Source organism: Saccopteryx bilineata, chromosome 7, assembly GCF_036850765.1.
Source record: "Saccopteryx bilineata isolate mSacBil1 chromosome 7, mSacBil1_pri_phased_curated, whole genome shotgun sequence".
In the NCBI taxonomy this organism is placed as follows: domain Eukaryota; kingdom Metazoa; phylum Chordata; class Mammalia; order Chiroptera; family Emballonuridae; genus Saccopteryx; species Saccopteryx bilineata.
The window spans coordinates 41,048,912-41,069,553 of record NC_089496.1 but is presented as its reverse complement, the minus strand read 5'-3'; the positions used below and the strand labels follow the sequence as shown (position 1 = coordinate 41,069,553).

The following is a 20,642-nucleotide window of genomic DNA, read 5'->3' as shown; positions in this document are numbered from 1 at the left end:
GGGCGTAGATGACTCACTGGCTCTCGTATAGCTGAGACGGGGCCTGAGGAAGGCAGGACATGCCAGGTGGTGTCAGCGGCCTTCCTGGAGCCCCCAGTGGGAGGCCCCGGTGAGCGAGGAGAGCGCATTGCATTGGTCCTTGCTGACGCCTGCTGTGGGGAAGGGGAATTTCCAGAGGGAAACCAGAGATCCCCTTGGATTCCAGACCGTCTGCGGGGATGTGCTTTGTCTCCCTCCTGGCTGAAGGGGTCACCGCGGATGCTGGCAGGGGCTGGGACTGTGGGGGTGCAGAGTAGAAAGTGGGGGGAGGCAGGAAACAGTCTGAAGACAGCCCGTCAGTGATGGTTTATTAGAGCAAAGAAAGGCTGTCTAGACAGGTCAGAAGAAATAGTTGGGCGGGAAGATTGGGAAGAAGGGGATTCGGTGGAAGGAGAAGAAGTCCACATCCGTGTGAAGGCTTGGGGTGTGCGGCAGGGCGCTGAGCAGGCTCTGCCCGCTCCAGAGAGGGCGCCTGGGGAGAAAGCGGCCCTGTTCCGGCACCTGCACTTCGTGGAATCGGGTTTCAACACATCAAGAGATGCGATCGTTTAGGGTGTTATCTCTGGATCCAGGAAAAGGAAATAGGAACACGATGTGAATGAAATTCTGACTCCGTGGTAGGACTGTTAGGACGCATTAGAAACGTAGAGGGAAATGAAAGGATCCCCTGTGGCTGTGAGGTGAGCTTTCAGTGGACCTTCCATGTTCCAAAGACAAGGACGCAGAGGAAGGGGGACACGTGAGCCAGGATACATAAAGTTTCACAAACCCGCAAGACTCAAGTGCCCCCTCACTGAGGTCTTGTGAAATGAGTGAGGGCCAGCGAAGCTGACGCTTTGTGTCTGATCGGAACAAGGAAAGCCTCCGCCTCCTGCTCGTGGCAAATAGTACGATATTGACCAGTGAGTTGACACTACTCTTATCTCCATCAAGAGAACCGTTTTTCAAACTGGAAAGGCACGAGACAGGCAGTGATAGAGTTCCCACTTGCTTTAGCCGACTCCAGGAGACGAGAGAAATGACCTGACATGGGACTGAAAGTCTGCACGGGGGATCACGGCGCTGTTGTGAGGGTTATTATTCGTTGTGGAGCGCCTGTGTCATAACCCTGGTCCTACAAGTGCCGGCCGTTGTTTAAGTTGTGTATGTGAAATGGTCGACTGCTAAGGTTAATACTGATCGTCTCAAATCCAAAAATGAGTTTTTAACTAAGAGATTTTTGGAACACTGAGGAAGATTAGTAATAACCAAAGACAGTATAAATTGAGAATGCATTTTCTGTTTTTTCTCTTTTTAGTGCATTTAACAGTTAGAATTATTTCATAAGGAAGAGCTGCCCACCCCGAAACGTTTATTTATTTGATTATTTGTATCTGTACGTACTCATGGATATTTATTCTATGAGTTATAATGTGATACTTGAATCATTTTGCTGCTTAGATTGTTGCAGATTTAGCTAGGGGGAGCTTCCTCACACTGGCTGTTGTGGAAAGGGTTCATCTTGGGAGTCCAGGTATGACTGACTAGTGGGCTGGTGTTAACACAAGTCAGGATTCAGTAAAAAGGGGAGATAAGTCAGCTTCTTAATATGGCTACTGACCCAAATCTCCAGTAACTTGATTCCTACATTTTAAAAGCTTTTCTGTGATTGCGTCAACTGAGGAAGCCCACCCTGTTAGGCAAAACTATTTTCTTGTTGGCCCTGGCCGGTTGGCTCAGTGGTAGAGCGTCGGCCTGACATGCAGGGGTCCCGGGTTCAATTCCCGGCCAGGGCACACAGGGGAAGCGCCCATCTGCTTCTCCACCCCTCCCCTCCTTCCTCTCTGTCTCTCTCTTCCCCTCCCGCAGCCGAGACTCCATTGGAGCAAAGATGGCCCGGGCGCTGGGGATGGCTCCTTGGCCTCTGCCCCAGGCGCTAGAGTGGCTCTGGTTGCGACAGAGCGACGCCCCGGAGGGGCAGAGCATCGCCCCCTGGTGGGCAGAGCGTTGCCCCTGGTGGGTGTGCCGGGTGGATCCCGGTCGGGCGCATGCGGGAGTCTGTCTGACTATCTCTCCCCGTTTCTAGCTTCAGAAAAATACAAAAACAAACAAACAAACAAAAACTATTTTCTTGTTTGTAAACCCAGTAAGAAGAAAAAAATATTTTCCCAAGAATTGACTAAAATCCAGTTGATGATGCATTGGGGTTTGTTTCTGTTGTACCTGTTGAGTATATATTTCCAAGAGGCCGATGGTTCCCGCTGATTATGTCCCTAGGCAGGCAAGGTTGTGCAATATTTAGAAGTATTCCTAGAACCCACTTTGATTTTCTGCTTTAGCTTTTAAGTGGGGCAAACGTGTTTATACTAGAAGAGAGTCCTTTAACAATGGGGAGTGAAAATAAAGTTTAACCCTATGGAAGTCATGAAAAGATACGGCCTTTCACAGGGCGTGTAGACGCTGTGCTGCTCTGCAGACATGAAGGTGTCTTGGCTTAGGGCTGTGTCTGGGCTGGGGTATGTAGAAAACATACCACCTGCACAGGTGCAACATGGGATTTATTGAGACACTGGTTCTTTGTTCTACACCAACCATCCTTGGGAGCTCAACCGCAGAGCCCAGTGGGGTTGGTCAAATGACTTACTCCTCTACTGTGTTATGAAATCAGCCGGGAGTGCAATTGAGGTGATGTTTGAGGAGCGCTCCAAGCCTCGGAGCTGAAGTGGATGAGGAGAGGTTCACACTGCCCTTTTCAACCACTGATTTTGACAGTTTGTTTCAAACCGGGGTTGGAACTACCTGAGGAGAGTGGGGAAAATCAGCAGGCACCATTCCTTAGAGGTACTTAATTCTGGGGGTCTGGGCTGGCACCTGAACGCCTGTTTGGTTTTTGTTTGTTTGTTTGTTTTAGTTTCCCAGATGGTTCTAATTTATAAGTAGGGTTATGGACCGCTGGACCTAGCAGATACTACTTGTGACTTCTTCATGCAGTTAGATATACTCACTTGTCATGCTTCTCTTAAATCATCACACCGAAGTTAGAAGATACATATATAAACATTAGGCAGTAACTAAAGATGGGCTTAAGTTGTGAACTCAGGTGAATTTCTTAACCTCTCTAAGTCATTTGTCACCTGCAGAAAGGGATTAATAATATTACCTACCTCATAGCTTTTCAAGAATTAAGTGATATGTTGCATGTAAAATGTTTAGCATAAATTTCTAATATGTAAAATGTTAGTACATATTAGAAATTTAATTATTACGGTATTTAATGACATGCAGCATATCGCAAGAAAGTGGTGGCTTTGGAATCCATCACTTTTAAAAAGTTTATTGATTGATATTAGAGAGAGAGAGAGAGAGAGACCTCAATTTGTTGTCCCTACTTATTTATGCATTCATTGATTGCTTCCCATGTTCCCTAACTGGGGATTGAACCTGCAACTTTGGTGTATCAGGATGACACTCTAACCAAGTGAGCTACCCAACCAGGGACCCTGGAATCAGTCACTGTTGTTTCAGTCCTGGTTTTGTAACTTTCCAACTTGGAACCTTAAGTGAATTTCTTTTTTATTTAATTGGATTTACTGGGGTGACACTGGTTGACTTAACTTTACAGGTTTCAGGTGCCGAACTCTACAGCACATCTCCGTACACTGTATTGTGTTCACGCCTCCCCCCCCCAAATCAAGTCTTTGTCCATCACCATTTATCCCCCTATATCCTCCTGAAACCCCCACCCTGGCCAATCACCACACTTTTGTCTGTGTCCATGAGGTTGTGTGTGTGTGTGTGTGTGAGTGTGCATATGAGTATCCTTTTTTCTTGCTCACCGGCAGGCCTTTTGTCTGTAAAAATATGAATAGGTGGGTGCAGTTTCTAATATAGGAAAATGCTTAAGACAGGGAAAGTGCTCAGCAAGCATTTCTGCCACCTTCCCTTTCATTTCATTTTCTTAACACATCACAGAGCAATAGAAAAATGTAATTTCCAGAACATCATGGGCTTTGATGTGGCCAGGCTGTGTTGAGAAGATATTATTACAAATGGCCTTTGTGGCTGTGATTGGCAGTTGGGAGTGCGTCCTTTGTGGGCTGGAATTGTGCCCAGAGCTTGCAGGAGAGGTGCATGGTGCGCTGCCTGCCCTTCCACCTCACCACTGGGCTCGTGTCTCCAGCTGCCATTATGCTTCACTTGTGATGACCATGTAATTCTCAAGCTAGCATCCTGGCTGGGATTCTGTCCCTTTCACCTTGATCAAGCTGTTATTGAGGTGCAAGTATACCCTGGGGCTTACAAAGGCCCCACACACGCTCTTCGCGCTCTACTGGACAGCCTACTGGATCACAGCCTTCATTGTTTTAGCCCACGATCTCTTATGTGGCGTCCGATTCCTTACAGAGCTTTCTGGCTTCCTAGGATTGTAAGAAATCTACATATAACATACTCTGCCTTCACAACTTCATATTCTACTAGATCACTCAGAATGGGAAAAGCACAGTGGCCGAAGGTGGCATACATTGTGTCATGAACTGAATTCTCGCTTTATCAATAAACTTGGTGGTTCTTGTTAGTTCCTGGTTTGTAACAGAGCAGGTCATACTTCTGTGGTGACAGAAGTGATTCAGCCCTTTTCCTTCAATTCCCTCTCCTCTTAGTAGTCCAACGACTTTAACTCAATCCAAGGGGAGTATTAAGATGTATCCTTTTAAGAGCAAATTTTAAAAAAAATGTGCCTAAGTCTACCATATAGTTTTTCAAGATATTTTTAGTGAATGGAATGAGTTCTGTGCTTGGTTCAGACCTAGCCTTATAAACTATAGTAGTTTAACTTTTTAGTGGGCACCTAACTTTTAAAAACTATGAGGTTAATATATGGTTGCTAACCAATTATCCTTTTGAGTTATGCCATTTTTTAAAAATTTTATTTAGACAATTAATTTTAACGGGGTGACATTGATCAATTAGAGTACATAGATTCAGAGAAAACATCTCCAGGTTATTTTGACATTTGATTATGTTATATACCTATCACCCAAAGCCAAATTGTCCTCTGTCACCTTTTATTTGGTTTTCTTTATGCCCTTCCCCCCCACCCCCTCCCTCTCCTTCCTTCCCCTCCCCCTGGTAACGACTGTACTCTTATCCATGTCTATAAGTCTCATTTTTATGTCCCATCTATGTATGGAATCATACAGTTCATAGTTTTTTCTGATTTACCTGTTTCACTCAGTATAATGTTATCAAGGTCCATCCATCCATGTTGTCGTAAATGATCTGATGTCATCATTTCTTATGGCTGAGTAGTATTCCATAATATATATGTAGCACATCTTCTTTATCCAGTCATCTATTGAAGGGCTTTTTGGTTGTTTCCATGTCTTGGCCACCTTGAACAATTCTGCAGTGAACATGGGGCTGCATGTGTCTTTATGTACCCATGTTTTTGAGTTTTGGGGGTATATACCCAGTAGAGTGATTGCTGGGTCATAGGGTAGTTCTATCCTTAATTTTTTGAGGTACCACCATACTTTCTTTCATAATGGTTGTACTACTTCACATTCCCACCAACAAGGAATGAGGGTTCCTTTATCTCCACAGCCTCTCCAACACTTGTTATTACCTGTCTTGTTGATAATAGCTAATCTAACAGGTGTGAGGTGGTATCTCATTGTAGTTTTGATTTTCATTTCTTTCTCTAATAGCTAGTGAAGATGAACATTTTTTCATATATTTGTTGGCCATTTGTATTTCTTCCTGGGAAAAGTGTCTGTTATTTTTTCTGGAAGTCTGAATGGGTTGTAATTTTCTTTCTTTTTTTTTTTTTTTTTTTTTTACAGGGACAGAGAAAGTCAGATAGAGGGATAGATAGGGACAGACAGACAGGAATGGAGAGAGATGAGAAGCATCAATCATCAGTTTTTTGTTGCGGCACCTTAGTTGTTCATTGATTACTTTCTCATATGTGCCTTGACTGCGGGCCTTCAGCAGACTGAGTAACCACTTGCTTGAGCCAGCGAACTTGGGTCCAAGCTGGTGAGCTTTGCTCAAGCCAGATGAGCTCGCGCTCAAGCTGGCGACCTCGGGGTTTCGAACCTGGGTCCTCGGCATCCCAGTCCGACACTCTATCCACTGTGCCACTGCCTGGTCAGGCTGTAATTTTCTAATATGTGTTTAAAATAGGAGGTTTGCCTAGAATCATTTAGGGAATCCTTTTTTCATGGTTTATTAAAATGGAAAAGAGAAGAAATAAAATTTATATTAAAATCTAATTATATTTGTGTTGTTAGCAGTCTTCTCTCTATGATGTTTGTATGTCTTCCATGAAAGAATCGTTACATCTAACATAAGTAATCCTAGGAAGTGGAAGAGAAGGCGGGGAAAGAATCATTATCTTGTCTGGGCATTGTGTTTAGGAGGCGTGGCAGGGAGAGCCATTTAAAACAGGGCACCCTGCATCAATTGGACCAGCCACCCAAGATTAGAGAGGAAATTGATAGGAAATCGGGATCAAGAAAGAGAATTCATGGGATGACCGTGTTCTTTTGATCCTGTGTCTTCTGGTAAATGGACTTCTAAATTAGGGATGAACAGCTACCTTGTTCGTTTGTATGTTTGTGTAGACTCCCACAGTGCCTGGCATGGAGCTCAGTGGGGGCTTCACAAATATTTGTGAAATGAATGGAAGTTCATTGCCATTGGAGTGATTCAAGGAAGCCCCGGCATACTGAGAGGAGAAATAAAACCAAGGGATTCAAAGACGAGGTGAAAGGAGCTGAGTATGTATAATTAGAGGAAGCATTTGAAAAGGAGAAAGGTGCATTTTCAGGGGGGTTCTTCTCTAATAATACTCCTTCAGGTAAATGTAATTTGTGAGGTGATTTAAGGGCAGCGATGCTCAGGCTCCTGTGAGTTGGCCCGTGGTGCTCCCCTGATAAAATTATGCAACACTCCTTTCCCAATACCTAGAAATGAGGTAATGGATGGACTATTCCTCCGTGTTCTTTCATGAAATCTTTGGCACTTGCTGTTCAGTTCTTTACAGAGTTCTACAGAGAGAGCCCTGTGGCTCATCTGAGTTTGAGAGCGGCCTAGAGCGTTAATGAAACAAAGCTCCCCTGGGCCCCGTTAAGAGAGGGCTTCACAGGAGTTTCTGACAACAGATCTAGGTTTTGTGTCCTGTAAAAGGCAATTCTTGTTATGTTGCTCTTGTCGATTCCCTGTGGGCTCCTAGCTTATCTAACACCGCTATCTTCCACAGCATGGAAGAATCCCATTGCTTTATTTACTCACCTTACCAATCTTTTCAACCAAGCCGTCCAGGGTGGGGGATGTTTCAGTGAAGTGGAATTGTGTGAATGTAAGACTAGTGCTGAGACAGCCAGATTGAGGTTGGCAACAGAGCGAAAGGAAGTGGTTTGCTTTCTTTTGTGAAAGGGCCCCTGCCCGGTTCTTTAGGACTTGTTTCTACCTAAATGCTCTCTTTTGAACAAGATCATATAAAGTATTTGCTTTTCTAAGCTGGGTCAGGCAATTAGATGAGTAATAAAGATTGTCAGTTCTGGCCTGCCATATTGATTTTTAAATCTGCCTCTGTTGAGGTGGGGGGGGGGGAGTCACTTATCATGGTGATTCGTCTTCAAATTATAAGTCTGGTGCATATGCAAATTTTCAAGTGTTCAGTATTTCAGTGAGTGAATACATTACCAGGGCTCGGATGACAGAAGGCCCAGGGAGAACCAATTGGGAGTGTGTGTAGACTAGACCAGAAGGGGTTGGTGGGTGTTTTATTTTATTCACGGGAATTAAAAATGGCCTGTCTACCTTATGCATTTCACGTTCTTTGAAGCCATTGCAAATCTTTAGCAGAGTGTATCAACTGGCATTTTTGGGTAAAGAGTCTATATGTCTCTTTTTGTTTAATGAGACGATAAGTCATGTGGGAGGCATGTGGAGTGGGCAAGGGACAGAATGGGAATTTTTGTCTTATATTTTGGTAGAAGGTTCACATGCTGGGAGGTGATGATTAACAGGGTATATTTTGTATATTTGGCAAAGTTTAAGACATGGAGGCGCCAGACCAAAGACTATGGGATGTGAAAAGACAGCAAACTAGGGAATAGAGGTGTAAGGAGCCTTTAAAACCAGTTGAAAGGTCCGTAAGTGTTAGTTCCTCTGTTCTCCTTCCTATGGTGCAATGGGAAATTGGGAAATAATAATAATTTTCTGTTGTGTTTAAGCATCTGTGGCTGATGGTGCTGCTTACTGGATGGTTAGGTAGGAAAAATTAGCTCCTACTTCACTGACTTGATATAGAGCTATAAGTATCCATAAATAAATGGATAGAAAAATAAACACTATTGCGCAGAGTGTGGTGAATGCAGTGCGGTGTACCTGCTGGTACTCTCCAGGGGCGTGTGGGTTAGCGGGGCCAAATGCACGCACAGCCGGACAGCTGACCGTGCCCAGCACCGGGCACTGCCTCGTGAACGGTCAGAAAGATGAAGCGCTCCAAAGATGGACAAAGTCCAGTGCACTGGGGTGGGTCAGAGAAGTGTCACCTAGGAGGCGACCGCACAGACCGGGACTTGGACGTCAGGTGGCATTCAGGAAAGCACCGGGGAAGACGGAGGGCTTTCTAAGGTGGAGGGTGGTGTGAGCAGAGGCAGCGTGTGAGTGGCAGGTTCTTCTGATGAGGACTCCTTGAAAAATCACAAAGCCAGGTGGGGAGTTGGAAAGAGAAGACTAAAAACCTGTTGGCGGCAGACGGTGGCGAGCCCAGAAGAGCAGGTGGGGGGCAGCACGATTGAATTGATTGGATTGATGCGCTTAAGCAATACGAGGCCCGCTGTAAGGTGAGGGGACAGTTCAGAGACATTTGTGCAATTGAGGTCTGTGCGGTGACCTGCGTGGGCATGACTGGAAGGCAGGGGGTCCACTGCGAAGCTGAAACAGCCGCAGGTGCTAGGGACGAAAGCCTGAGAGAGACTGTTGACAGTGGACGTGGGCAGGACAGGAGCCTGGAGTCAAAATCACGTGAAGAATGAAGTGACAAGTGCAAAACCGTCCCGGTCTTTCTGTTGCCATTTTAAACATGTACTGTACAGATCGGGAGTGGTTCAAGTGTCCTATTCTCTGCCGTTGCCGTGGATGTTGGCCAGGGGTTTACGTTGAGTGAGAAGAAGGACATTAATCTTCTACGGCTCATGATTTGAGATTTAAGCTCATCTTCTGGCAAGGACAGCTAACTACTGGGCCTTCCGCTGTTGCATATATTGTGCTATGATGGTTCAATGATTTTTATTTTGTTCTAATATTTTCCTGTTTTATTTTATTTTTGTTTTTTTAAACAGGCACTCTCGAGAAGAATTTCCAATCCATACCTTGAACATACATCTTCCCAGGTACGATTCTTTTCTTTCTGACTGTATTTTCTGAAACAGTGGCTCATAGATCCTGGTGTAGAATTCTCTAGTGACAGCTCCTCCCTCACTCCTGACCATGCCACCCCCCTTCGCCCGCGGATGCGCAGCCGAGGTTAAGACGAGACGTCCTGATAATTGTGTCATAGCTCAAGATGTTCGCTAGACAGGAGAAAACAAAATATTTCCCCCTCTTCCAAGTCCTTCAATGAATGCATTATCAACATAGCAGAGTTAATGTATATCATATTTCCACGTATATAAGATGATCCCATTTATAAGACGCACCTTAATTTGGGGGTACAAAATTTGAAAAAAAATGTGCTACATAAAGTTATTGAACTCAAGTTTTATTCATCATAAAATTCATACAACTCATCACTGTCAGAACTCCCATCCATTAGCTTGTCCTCATCTGTGTCTGATGACGAACTCCTGTCGTCAATGATGAGCTCAAAACAAGCGCGAAAAAGCGGGAAATGCAAGTAAAAAAAATCTACAACCACTGTATAAGATGCACCCAGTTTTTAGACCCCAGATTTTTTTAAAAAAAGGTGCATCTTCTACATGGGGAAATATGGTAATACAAATATTTTCAATTTTCTGTACAGAAACAATGTATTTTAAACATAGTGGATGTTTGACACTGAAAACTGGCAAGGGAGTTATTTGTATTTATGGCTATTTGATAGAAGAATCTCGCTGTATCCTAACCGATAAGAAAAAATGAGGATGCCGTTATTGTGTTGTGTTAAAGAATCAGTCAACAAAATGTTGCATTTCTTAAAAAACAACAAGAGATTGTGAGCTTCGTGAGGACAGAGACCTTTTGGCCTTGTTCCATTATTATATCTTCAGCATCTTGATTGAGGCTTGATAGCTACTTATTAAATGCTTTTTAGAATGACTAAGTGACTGGTTATTGGCAGCATGTCAGGACTAATCAAGTGTCAGCTGACTCGGACCTCTCTTACGGTAATAGTTCCTGTCGTCAACTTGTTCAAGTTTGTTTTTTTTTTTTTAAGTTTTAACATGTTAAAAATAAATCATTTTCTGTCCTCCTCACTTTCTCGGAAGGTTGTGCTTAGGAGGTGATAACAGGAAAATTCAAGAAGTATCAGAAAGGGGTAGAATCGTTCCCCGACAAGTTATAACCAACATGTTATCAATTTGTTTGTTTCAAGAGAAGATATATGTATATATCTGATAGGGGCACAGTTTGGTAGGTGCAGAAAGGAACGAGGAAACCGATGTGCACACATGCGCCCTGTCTGTGGTAATTCTCATGAGCCTTGACTTACGGAGGCGGTTCCTGGTCATTGGGCTTCCTTTCTCTGTGCAGCCGCCTCACACTCTGGGAGAGGGTGCCACCCACGGGGACAGAAGGTGGTAGTAAAGGACATACACCCCTCTGGATCTGAGGAGTACTCTCCTTCATCAGAGACTCACGGGGGCAAATTAGAAGACTAAAGAAAGAAGTAAAATGGCCCTGTCTGGTTGACTCAGCGGTAGAGCGTCGGCCTGGCGTGCGGGGGACCCGGGTTCGATTCCTGGCCAGGGCACATAGGAGAAGCGCCCATTTGCTTCTCTACTCCCCCCTCCTTCCTCTCTGTCTCTCTCTTCCCCTCCTGCAGCCAAGGCTCCATTGGAGCAAAGATGGCCCGGGTGCTGGGGATGGCTCCTTGGCCTCTGCCCCAGGCGCTAGAGTGGCTCTGGTTGGACAGAGCAACGCCCCGGAGGGGCAGAGCATCGCCCCCTGGTGGGCAGAGTGTCGCCCCTGGTGGGTGTGCCGGGTGGATCCCGGTCGGGCGCATGCGGGAGTCTATCTGACTGTCTCCCCGTTTCCAGCTTCAGAAAAAAAATACCAAAAAAGAAAAAAAAAGAAAGAAAGAAGTAAAATGGGATTTTCATCTGCTAGGTGGAATTGTGACGTAGATGAGACCAGGGTTCTTGACATTGACTGTGAACTCTACCTTTGAGTGAAACTTAAAAGCCAAGCCCACAGCAGCCTGCTCTCGAGTTGCGCCCTGCTGCAAGGCGGTCGGCCAGCAGCTAGGAGAAAATTACTTTCCCATCTTCTAAGACCTTTACACGAGTGTGTCAGCAATATGGCAGAGTTGATGCGTAATAAAAATGTTCTTTGATTTGCTATATTGGTAGAAATACTGTTTTTAAAAACAGTCGGTATTTTACACTAAAAACTTTGTGTAGAAGGAGATTATTTGTAATTACAGTTAAAGCGGTTTAGCATATGCAAAAGAGTTATTAAAGCTTTATAGCATAAATGAACCAATAACAAAAGTAAAATAAAATACACAAGTGTCTTAAGCTTACGGATTTGGTCATGGTTTTTCGCAGTTTGCTCACAGATGGTTGCATCATTGTTCCATACTTACAGTGGCTGTTTGCTTTCTCCATTTAGATTTACGGGGAGAATTCTTCTTGTGCAGGACGAGCGCTGAGGAACATCATCATAGTCCAGGCTGCTGACCTGATAAAGGACAGAGCGAACCTCAAGGGGTTTTACAGGTACCAGGTTTCCAACACCTTGTCAAAAATTCTCCTTGTGAAAAAAAAATGTGTTAAAAATATTAACCTTGACCGCAGAGAGACAGGCTATCTCAGTAGCAGGAGGGCGTGGTCAATTTGTTTGAAGTGGCCTTTTGGGATACTGGTCATGATTTATCTCTTCTTTAAACTTCCAGTTGGGCTCCTGGTTCTGAAGTTTGGGTCTGGAATACCCACGTGCGGATGGGTTCCTGAGAGAGCCCCCGCTTTCTCTGAGATGGGGCACTTTATAATAATTTTATTGTGCGTGTGCTGCACTGGCATGGCCATAAATGTAGGTCCCCTCGTCGGGGGCCTCATCCAGGCTCGGAGAGCACTGTCTGGAGGTTCAGGGGCTGAGGGAGGTGTTGCTCGCCTTGCCAGGTGAGGTGGGCAGCCTCCTGGGGGGCTGTGAAGGGGGCGAGGGGCAGATTGTCACAGGGATGGCACTTCTCTGTCTTGGCTAGTGAGCAAGGGCAGAGGCATTCGAGTGGGTGGGTGGTAGTCGCCAGGTTTTTTTTTTTGTATTTTTCTGAAGCTGGAAACGGAGAGAGACAGTCAGACAGACTCCCGCATGCGCCCGACCGGGATCCACCTGGCACGCCCACCAGGGGCGATGCTCTGCCCACCAGGGGGCAATGCTCTGCCCCTCCAGGGCCTCGCTCTGCCACGACCAGAGCCACTCTAGCGCCTGGGGCAGAGGCCAAGGAGCCATCCCCAGCACCCGGGCCATCTTTGCTCCAATGGAGCCTTGGCTGCGGGAGGGGAAGAGAGAGACAGAGAGGAAGGAGGGGGGGTGGAGAAGCAAATGGGCGCTTCTCCTATGTGCCCTGGCCAGGAATCGAACCCGGGTCCCCCGCACACCAGGCCGACGCTCTACCGCTGAGCCAACCGGCCAGGGCTGGTAGTGGCCAGTTTTAAAGTATATAGCCAGACTCAGAGAGGGGTCAGTTAGAGAGTTTGGAGCACGTTTTCATTTTCTGGAGCAGTTGAAAGATAAAACAGCAGTGAATTTTCACCTTTGTTATTTTTTTCATATTTTTATTATTTTATTTTAAGTAAAGATATCAAGCCACACCAAATAATACCAAAAGAAAACTACAAAAAGGAGAAACAACCATCATTTATTACCGTTATTCTTTCTTACAGAAACAAGATTGTAGTAAAACTTGTAAAGAAGAGGAAGAGTGCTCAGAATAAGTGACAGCAAGAAAGTGGGAAAATTTCCCAGAATAAAGGGCATTTCTTTAACTAAATTTAGACATGTCTGGTTTTTTTCCTTTTTTTTTTAAGCAAAAACTGTATAAGTTGTTGGGTTTGGTCGTGAGCGAGCTCATAGAATTCACTTTAGCTACCACATAAGGCTCTGTGCAACGTCTGTCGTTGCTCTGTTTGGTTTCTGTGTCATCCCTGTAGATATGGATTGAAAAAAAAGCTGAGAGATACACATTAGTCAGGTTCCTGGGCGAGAACCATCCATCCGCGTTAGAGCATACCAGCAGGAATAGAATGGAGAGAGAGCAGAGGTGTGGCTATTTCAGATACCCAGTGGTCAGGCCAGGACCTCCTTTCTTATATACTCTAAGGACTGCTTAATACTCGGGGTATAAAGACAGAGATGGCCCGGCATGGATCATTCTCCAGTGTCTGGTAGTGAATGTAGGTAAAGTGTTTCCCATGCCCCATCTGAGAATTACTTTCAAAACTGGACTCTGAATGCCATCCCCCCGTTTCTATTCAAGATTAAGGTTGTGTCTGCACAACCATGAATTAATCACTAAAAAATGTACCCAGAGGCAGAAGGAAGACGAGAGATACTAGATGTTCCACTCCAGAGATTGTTAAAATTATGCTTTGTTATTGCATTCACAGGGGCCTTGTAGCTAATCACCTCCATATCACAGTGTCCCTACCTGGTATGCTACTGCGTTTGGGTCTACATGTCCTTGGAACAGTTTCTGGATTCAGTACAAGACTCAAAATACACTGGGAGTCAAGACTTCTGTCCGTATTAGGATTGCTCCCTTCCAACTCTCTCTGCTTCCTTCCTCTCTGTGGATTTAGGTGTTTCAGCTGGATAGTTACGAGCCCGGTCAGAAGTCAGGGGAGTATGAGTTAAAAACAGAGCTAGCTCACCTCGTTGTTAATTAGTTGTCATGGCAGTACCAGTAGCATACTGACTCAGCCCTGCCCCCCAAACAGTGAACCCCAGCCAATGACAAGGTAGAGCTGGGGGGTCGGGGATTTGTGGTCACAGGCGACACCTGGCCCGGGTCTGAGATATTTCTTCCCCATCACCTGTAAACAAACATGCACACCCATCTGCCTAGCCACCTTTTGCAATTTGGCAATTTAGTTTATTCAGTAAATGTTTCATTGTGTCCTTTCATTTTCCATAGAGTAGGCTGAAAGAGCTGCATTGTTCCAAGAATAGAATTAAAGATGATACAATCCACATGATAACTGTGCTGTGAGCAATTAGTTAGAAGATGCTGGCTAATTGACAGAGGTGTTGAGGAATTAATTATCACTTTGAGCTTTTAACATGAACGGTGTCCTATTGAATGAGAAGTTAATTTTGGTCTAATTGCCTGTTTTGTTGTGATCTGTTTCCTCATTTTGTTTTTTAAAAAATCCATTCATTTGACTGTTAATCTTTTTTAGTATCTTAATGCTAACCTGCAATTAAACATGTCTGATATTGCCTTAATTGTGTTAGAGTATTTTACAAACAGTGACATTGTACCAAAAATAAATGATGCATTATTGAAAGCTAGAATATTTGATCAGATGTCCCAGCAGAAAAGTATACCACATTATATTTTCTTTACTCTAGAAATTGTAGCATCTCGTGATGTTTCTTCATATTGTTGGTTACTCTGTGGTTTCTAGGTATTTGTGCTTATACCAATCACAAGAGAGAGGCAATACTTTACTGTTTCAGGAAATAAAATTGACCTCTTTTGGTCCTTAAATACCAAATATAGAATAAACATAGCCATTTACATAATACATCTTTTTTTTTTAACTTTTTTTTTTTTTTTTTTTTGTATTTTTCTGAAGCTGGAAACGGGGAGGCAGTCAGACAGACTCCCGCACGCGCCCGACCGGGATCCTCCCGACCAGGATCTACCCGGCACGCCCACCAGGGGGTGATGCTCTGCCCATCCGGGGCATCGCTCTGTTGCGACCAGAGCCACTCTAGCGCCTGGGGCAGAGGCCAAGGAGCCATCCCCAGAGCCCGGGCCATCTTTTGCTCCAATGGAGCCTTGGCTGCGGGAGGGGAAGAGAGAGAGAGACAGAGAGGAAGGAGAGGGGGAGGGGTGGAGAAGCAGAAGGGTGCTTCTCCTGTGTGCCCTGGCCGGGAATCGAACCTGGGACTTCTGCACGCCAGGCTGACGCTCTACCACTGAGCCAACCGGCCAGGGCCTTACATGATACATCTTTTTAAAACACCATGGGGACCATTTCTCATACAGAAGAGTAGGCTTCAATGAAATTTCTGCAAATAAAAAAACATATTTCAGAAATGTTTCTTCTTTTGTTTTTTTATCACAGGTTGATAAAGATGGAAAAGTAGGCATGAAGATGCTTCTTATGTTAAGATTGGTAGTGTCTTTGACTATAGTTGTATATTTTAAGACAAATTATAGAAAATATTCTGTGTGTATGTGGTTAGTGGAATCCTTCACAGACATCTGGGTTTATGGGTTTTAGGATCGAGATTGCTTAGCTAGATTGCTTAGATCATATTAAAAGGATTCACCGTAAAATTTATTGTTCTTTGAGACAAATTTTAGGGCAGGGGTCCCCAAACTTTTTACACAAGGGGCCAGTTCACTGTCCCTCAGACTGTTGGAGGGCCACCACATACAGTGCTCCTCTCCCTGACCACCAATGAAAGAGGTGCCCCTTCCGGAAGTGCGGCGGGGGCGGATAAATGGCCGCAGGGGGCCGCATGCGGCCCGTGGGCCATAGTTTGGGGACCCTTGTTTTAGGGTTTCATTTCTGAAAAGTAGCAAACAAGATCCTACACCACTTACCGTGTTACTGACTTTGCCTAACCTTCCTGGAGTTATTTTGTTCTTATTAAAGAAACTAGATAAAAAGCTGTAAATAGAAATAGTTGAACCGAAGTTTAGCACATCCAACTTGAGGTACTTGTCTTACCAAGACAGAAGCATTATCTTTGTATAAAGGACTGCTAAATTTATTTTGGTTTGTTTATTCAAATTCATGTGTTCTGAGAACTTACTGTGTACCTGGACTGTCCCAGTTGTTGCTTAATAGTGAGTTATACACAGTTCTTGTTCTCCTGAAAATTATTCTTTTTTTTTTTCATTTTAGAGAGGAGAGAGAGTGAGAGTGAGAGTGAGAGTGAGAGAGAGAGAGAGAGAGAAAGGGAGAGGGGGAAGGAGCAGGAAGCATCGACTTCCATATGTGCCTTGACCAGGCAAGTGCAGGGTTTTGAATCAGCGACCTCAGCATTTCCAGGTCAATGCTTTATCCACTGCACCACCACAGGTCAGGTGAAAATTATTCTTAGTTGAAGAAAGTAGTTATTAATTCAGAAAGATGTTATCGTTATTAAATATTAGGTGACTTGAAGAAAAAGTATAAGAGAATTTGGTTCCAAGTTTCTCCAAGGAAGTGAGAGTTGAGCTGAAATATGAAGGAGTAATGAAGAAGAGGTACACGTCATTTATTATTGAGTCACTTGTTTAAAAAGCAAGCCCCTGAGAGGGATGGTCTTCAGTATCCATTTTTTGGGCAATTGAGAGGCAGCCGGGTCTTATGTGAATGGCTTTGTTTTTGTCCAGGAGAAGCTGTGTTGGGTCAGAACTGGTTGACTGGCTTCTGGAACACTGTCCTTTCGTCCAGTGCAGATCTATGGCCATAGGGGTCTGGCAGCTCCTACTGGACATGGGAATTATGTCGTCAGGTGAGTGTTACATGTTTTGAAGGCACAGAAGCATTATTTTCTTAAGCTACCAGACCAAAATATATTTGATTTTCCAGAGGATGTTACAATGTGGATGGAAATTGTTTCTGCAGGTAAATATTTACATTCTCTCTATTTTATAAGTAAAAGCGGCAGGTCATATTTTTTTATGGACAGGTCATCTTTTGATTGTTATTTCTCTCACACTTTTTGTAAAAATGATTAGGTACCTGCTGATTCATAGACATCTACCTATAAGAGTCTTTTCTTTACCCTCTTCCTTCTCTACTCAAAATTCTACTCACCATTTTTTTTTAAATCAGTGACATTTTTGGTTTCCCTAAAGGTGTGATTTATCTTGCTGTACTTAGAATTATCATCAGAAGCTGATTTTATGAATGGAATGTGTATGGCATTTTGATTGACTAAGTAATCATGAGCAGAGATATGACCTATGGAAATTAGCTGTTTAAACAGAACAGAAAATTGATGTTACCTAGAAACTAAAAAGACAACAGATATTTCTTTTAACTGAGCCCAGGGAATTGAAGAACAGAAGTAAAGTTATCTGGATTTTTTCTTTAGCTCTATCACACAGGTGCTAGTTGGTCACTGTGAAGCCTCCTTTTTCTATAGGTGATAAATATTGAGAGCCAGAGAACATAGCAAGGCTCAGAAAGGCATCTCCGTGTCTCATCATGGAAGAGCAGGACAGATGGGGGTGTGGGTATAATCTTAGTGAGTTAATAATACAGGCACATGATATTCTTATTTAGAAAAGAGTTAGCTGCCTCAGGGAAATTTTATCAGCTTACTTGTGAGGTTCAACAAAACATTTTTGGTTTTTTGTTTGTTTGTTTGTTTTTTGTATTTTTCTGAAGCTGGAAACAGGGAGAGACAGTCAGACAGACTCTCACATGCGCGCCCGACCGATATCCACCTGGCACGCCCACCAGGGGCGACGCTCTGCCCCTTCAGGGTGTCGCTCTGCCCAACCAGAGCCACTCTAGCGCCTGGGGCAGAGGCCAAGGAGCCATCCCCAGCGCCCGGGCCATCTTTGCTCCAATGGAGCCTTGGCTGCAGGAGGGGAAGAGAGAGACAGAGAGGAAGGAGGGAGGGGTGGAGAAGCAAACGGGCGCTTCTCCTGTGTGCCCTGGCTGGGAATCGAACCCGGGTGCCCCACACGCCAGGCCGACGCTCTACCACTGAGTCAACCGGCCAGGACCTCAACAAAACATTTTGTGTTAGTATTTTTTTTAAAAGTCTGTAGTTCTGATTCCTTTAAAATGGTTATTTCCCAACCTTGGCAGTGTTGACATTTTGGGCTAGATCATTCTTAGTTAGAGGGGACTGTCCTGTACATTATAGAAGTGCAATAGCATCTCTTTCTTCTATACACCAGGTGCCAATAGCCCTGCCCCAACCCCAAGCCCCAGCAGCGACAACCAAAAGTGTCTGCAGCCGTTGCCAAATGCTTCCTGGGCGGCACTGTAGCCCTGGCTGAGAACCGCTGGTCTAAACCTTGCGGTCGGGTTGTATCCGTGTGCCGCTAAAGGAATTCCATATGTTAGTTTGCTTTGGGACACTAAAAAAATGTCTCCCCTCTATCTCTGAATTACTAGAGACTTCACCTGTCCCCCAAACAGAAAAATGATAAAATATATATGCAATTCTGCTAGTCAAGGCTTCCGGTAATAAAAACAGATTGGTCAGTAAATCCTTGTTAATTCACTGGGATTGTGAGCATGAGTGGATTTAGAATGGATTATTTTAGTCCTACCCCTATCTTCTCCTAATGATTAGTAGTGCTTTCAATTTGGTATTTGGTTGAAGACTCTCTAAATAATATAGTTTAAAAAAACCAACCTGCGCCTTTTTTTTCTTTCCAACAGTGGACCAGCATTTGTACTTTCAGGATACCTACGTTTTCTATCAGTTTTCGTCTGATGAATGCAGCTACTTGTACTGTGAATTTGAAAGAGAAGAAGAATGGCAGAACGGCGTCCGCCTCCTGCTGCAGCTGGTGCCTCTCGTGCCCACCAGAGACGGCCTCTGCGAACTGTAAGTCGGTGCTGTTCTGTTCTGCTGTGAAGTTGCTCTCACTTTAAGAACACTGACTGTGTCTAAGGACTCCGCTTTGCTCGTTAAGATGACCGTTTCCCTTACAAGGTGGTAGTTCTCTTCCCGCGTCTCAGATGCCAGTTCAGGAAGGTAAAGCAAATTGCTTAAAATGAACTCAGCTAATAAATGACTGAACTAGGATTCAAATCCCAGAAGCCCGTGCCTTGCCAGGCATACCACGCTGCGCCTGATTTAATTATTGCTATATGAGTAGATGATCTAAATTAGGAAGAGACATGATTTGGCTTGAGTTGAGGATAAAATAATAACTCATATCTTATTCACTACCCAAGTTGTGACTTTCCCAAGAAGAGAGCTCAACAGACATTTCTGAAAATAATCTAGAAGTAACATTTGGCAAATTTAAATACATGAGTCATTATCACATGAAAATACTGAATCACTGTGTGATTAAAATGAATTAGAATGAACTCATTAGAGGAGGTTTGGGAAACCCTTGTCATGATAAGGTGATTCTGACATGCCTTTGTTTATCCATTGGTGACAAGCATACTTCAGTATAGTGCATTGCAGGTTAAAAATCTCAGTTAATAATTTTATGTATTTAATTCTCAGAATAGGTTCTCATGTCATTGACTCTTTCAGTTCGATAAGGTTACCAGGGCAAGTAGTATTACCTTCATCTCCTGGGTAGGGAAGAAGGTTCAGAGAGAAACACCTAAACTGTAATAAAGTTAAGATATACCCTTATCTAAAAATGACAATTAATACTGAACAGTTAATAAAGCTTTTAGAAAAATAGCCCTGGCCATTTGGCTTAGCATTAAACTGTCATCCCGGTGTGGAAGTCCCAGGTTCAATTCCCAGTCAGGGCACACAGGAGAAGCGCCCGCCTGTTTCTCCATCCCCCCCCCCCTTTCTCTCTATCTCTCTCTTCCCTTCCCGCAGCCAAAGCTCCATGGGAGCAAAAGTTGGCCTGGCACTCAGGATGGCTCCATGGCTCCACCTCAGGCACTAGAGTGGCTCAGGCCACAACGGAGCAACAGCCCAGATGGGCCGAGCATCACCCCCTGGTGGGCGTGCTGCGTGGATCCTGGACGAGCGCATGTGGGAGTCTAACTGCCTCCCCGCTTCTAACTTTGGAAAAATACAAAAAAAAAGTAGGGGGGGTGATGTCCAGAATACTAATCAGATAGTGCTAATGGAAAGGTTGATTGTAGAGAACGCATTTTATATCGGGAACTATGCTAAATGCGCTATATTCATTATTCCATCTTCGGTTGACTTCTGTAAGACAGCCGCTACTATTTTTCCTATTTTGTGAGTGAGGAAACTGAAGCACAGAAGCTGGCTACCCTGTCCAGGGTCACACAGGTGGCGAGTGGAGAGTTTAGGGTTTGGATGCTTGTCTGTCTAACTCTAATGCCCATGCTTTTAATACCTGTTCTCAGGTTCCTAGGAGTTATGGGGGGGGGGTCATTCCAGCTTCCCTTTCTGAGGTGTTCTAAATGGAAGCTAAAAGACTGTGAGGCTGACTCTGAAATGGTTATGAATTCACCACCACTGTTTATAGAGGACGTTGTGATGGCAAAGCAGAATTCAAATATAATTCCCCACGAAAAATGTTC

General features: G+C 44.3%; 1 protein-coding gene and 1 non-coding gene across 4 annotated transcripts in view; both read left to right on the top strand.

The window, feature by feature from the left end:
• Nucleotides 1-20,642, top strand: part of RAPGEF5 (Rap guanine nucleotide exchange factor 5) — a 225,046-nt gene that overhangs the window by 31,872 nt on the left and 172,532 nt on the right. For all 3 annotated transcript variants that reach the window (XM_066239513.1, XM_066239511.1, XM_066239514.1), the window contains exons 2-5: nt 9,375-9,425; nt 11,866-11,972; nt 16,811-16,932; nt 18,825-18,993. In XM_066239513.1, the coding sequence (XP_066095610.1) occupies nt 9,375-9,425; nt 11,866-11,972; nt 16,811-16,932; nt 18,825-18,993 (449 nt within the window). The remainder of the gene's footprint in view (nt 1-9,374; nt 9,426-11,865; nt 11,973-16,810; nt 16,933-18,824; nt 18,994-20,642) is intronic.
• TRNAV-GAC (transfer RNA valine (anticodon GAC)) lies at nt 1,739-1,814 on the top strand. The gene has a single exon. It is a non-coding gene; the product is annotated as a tRNA-Val (tRNA).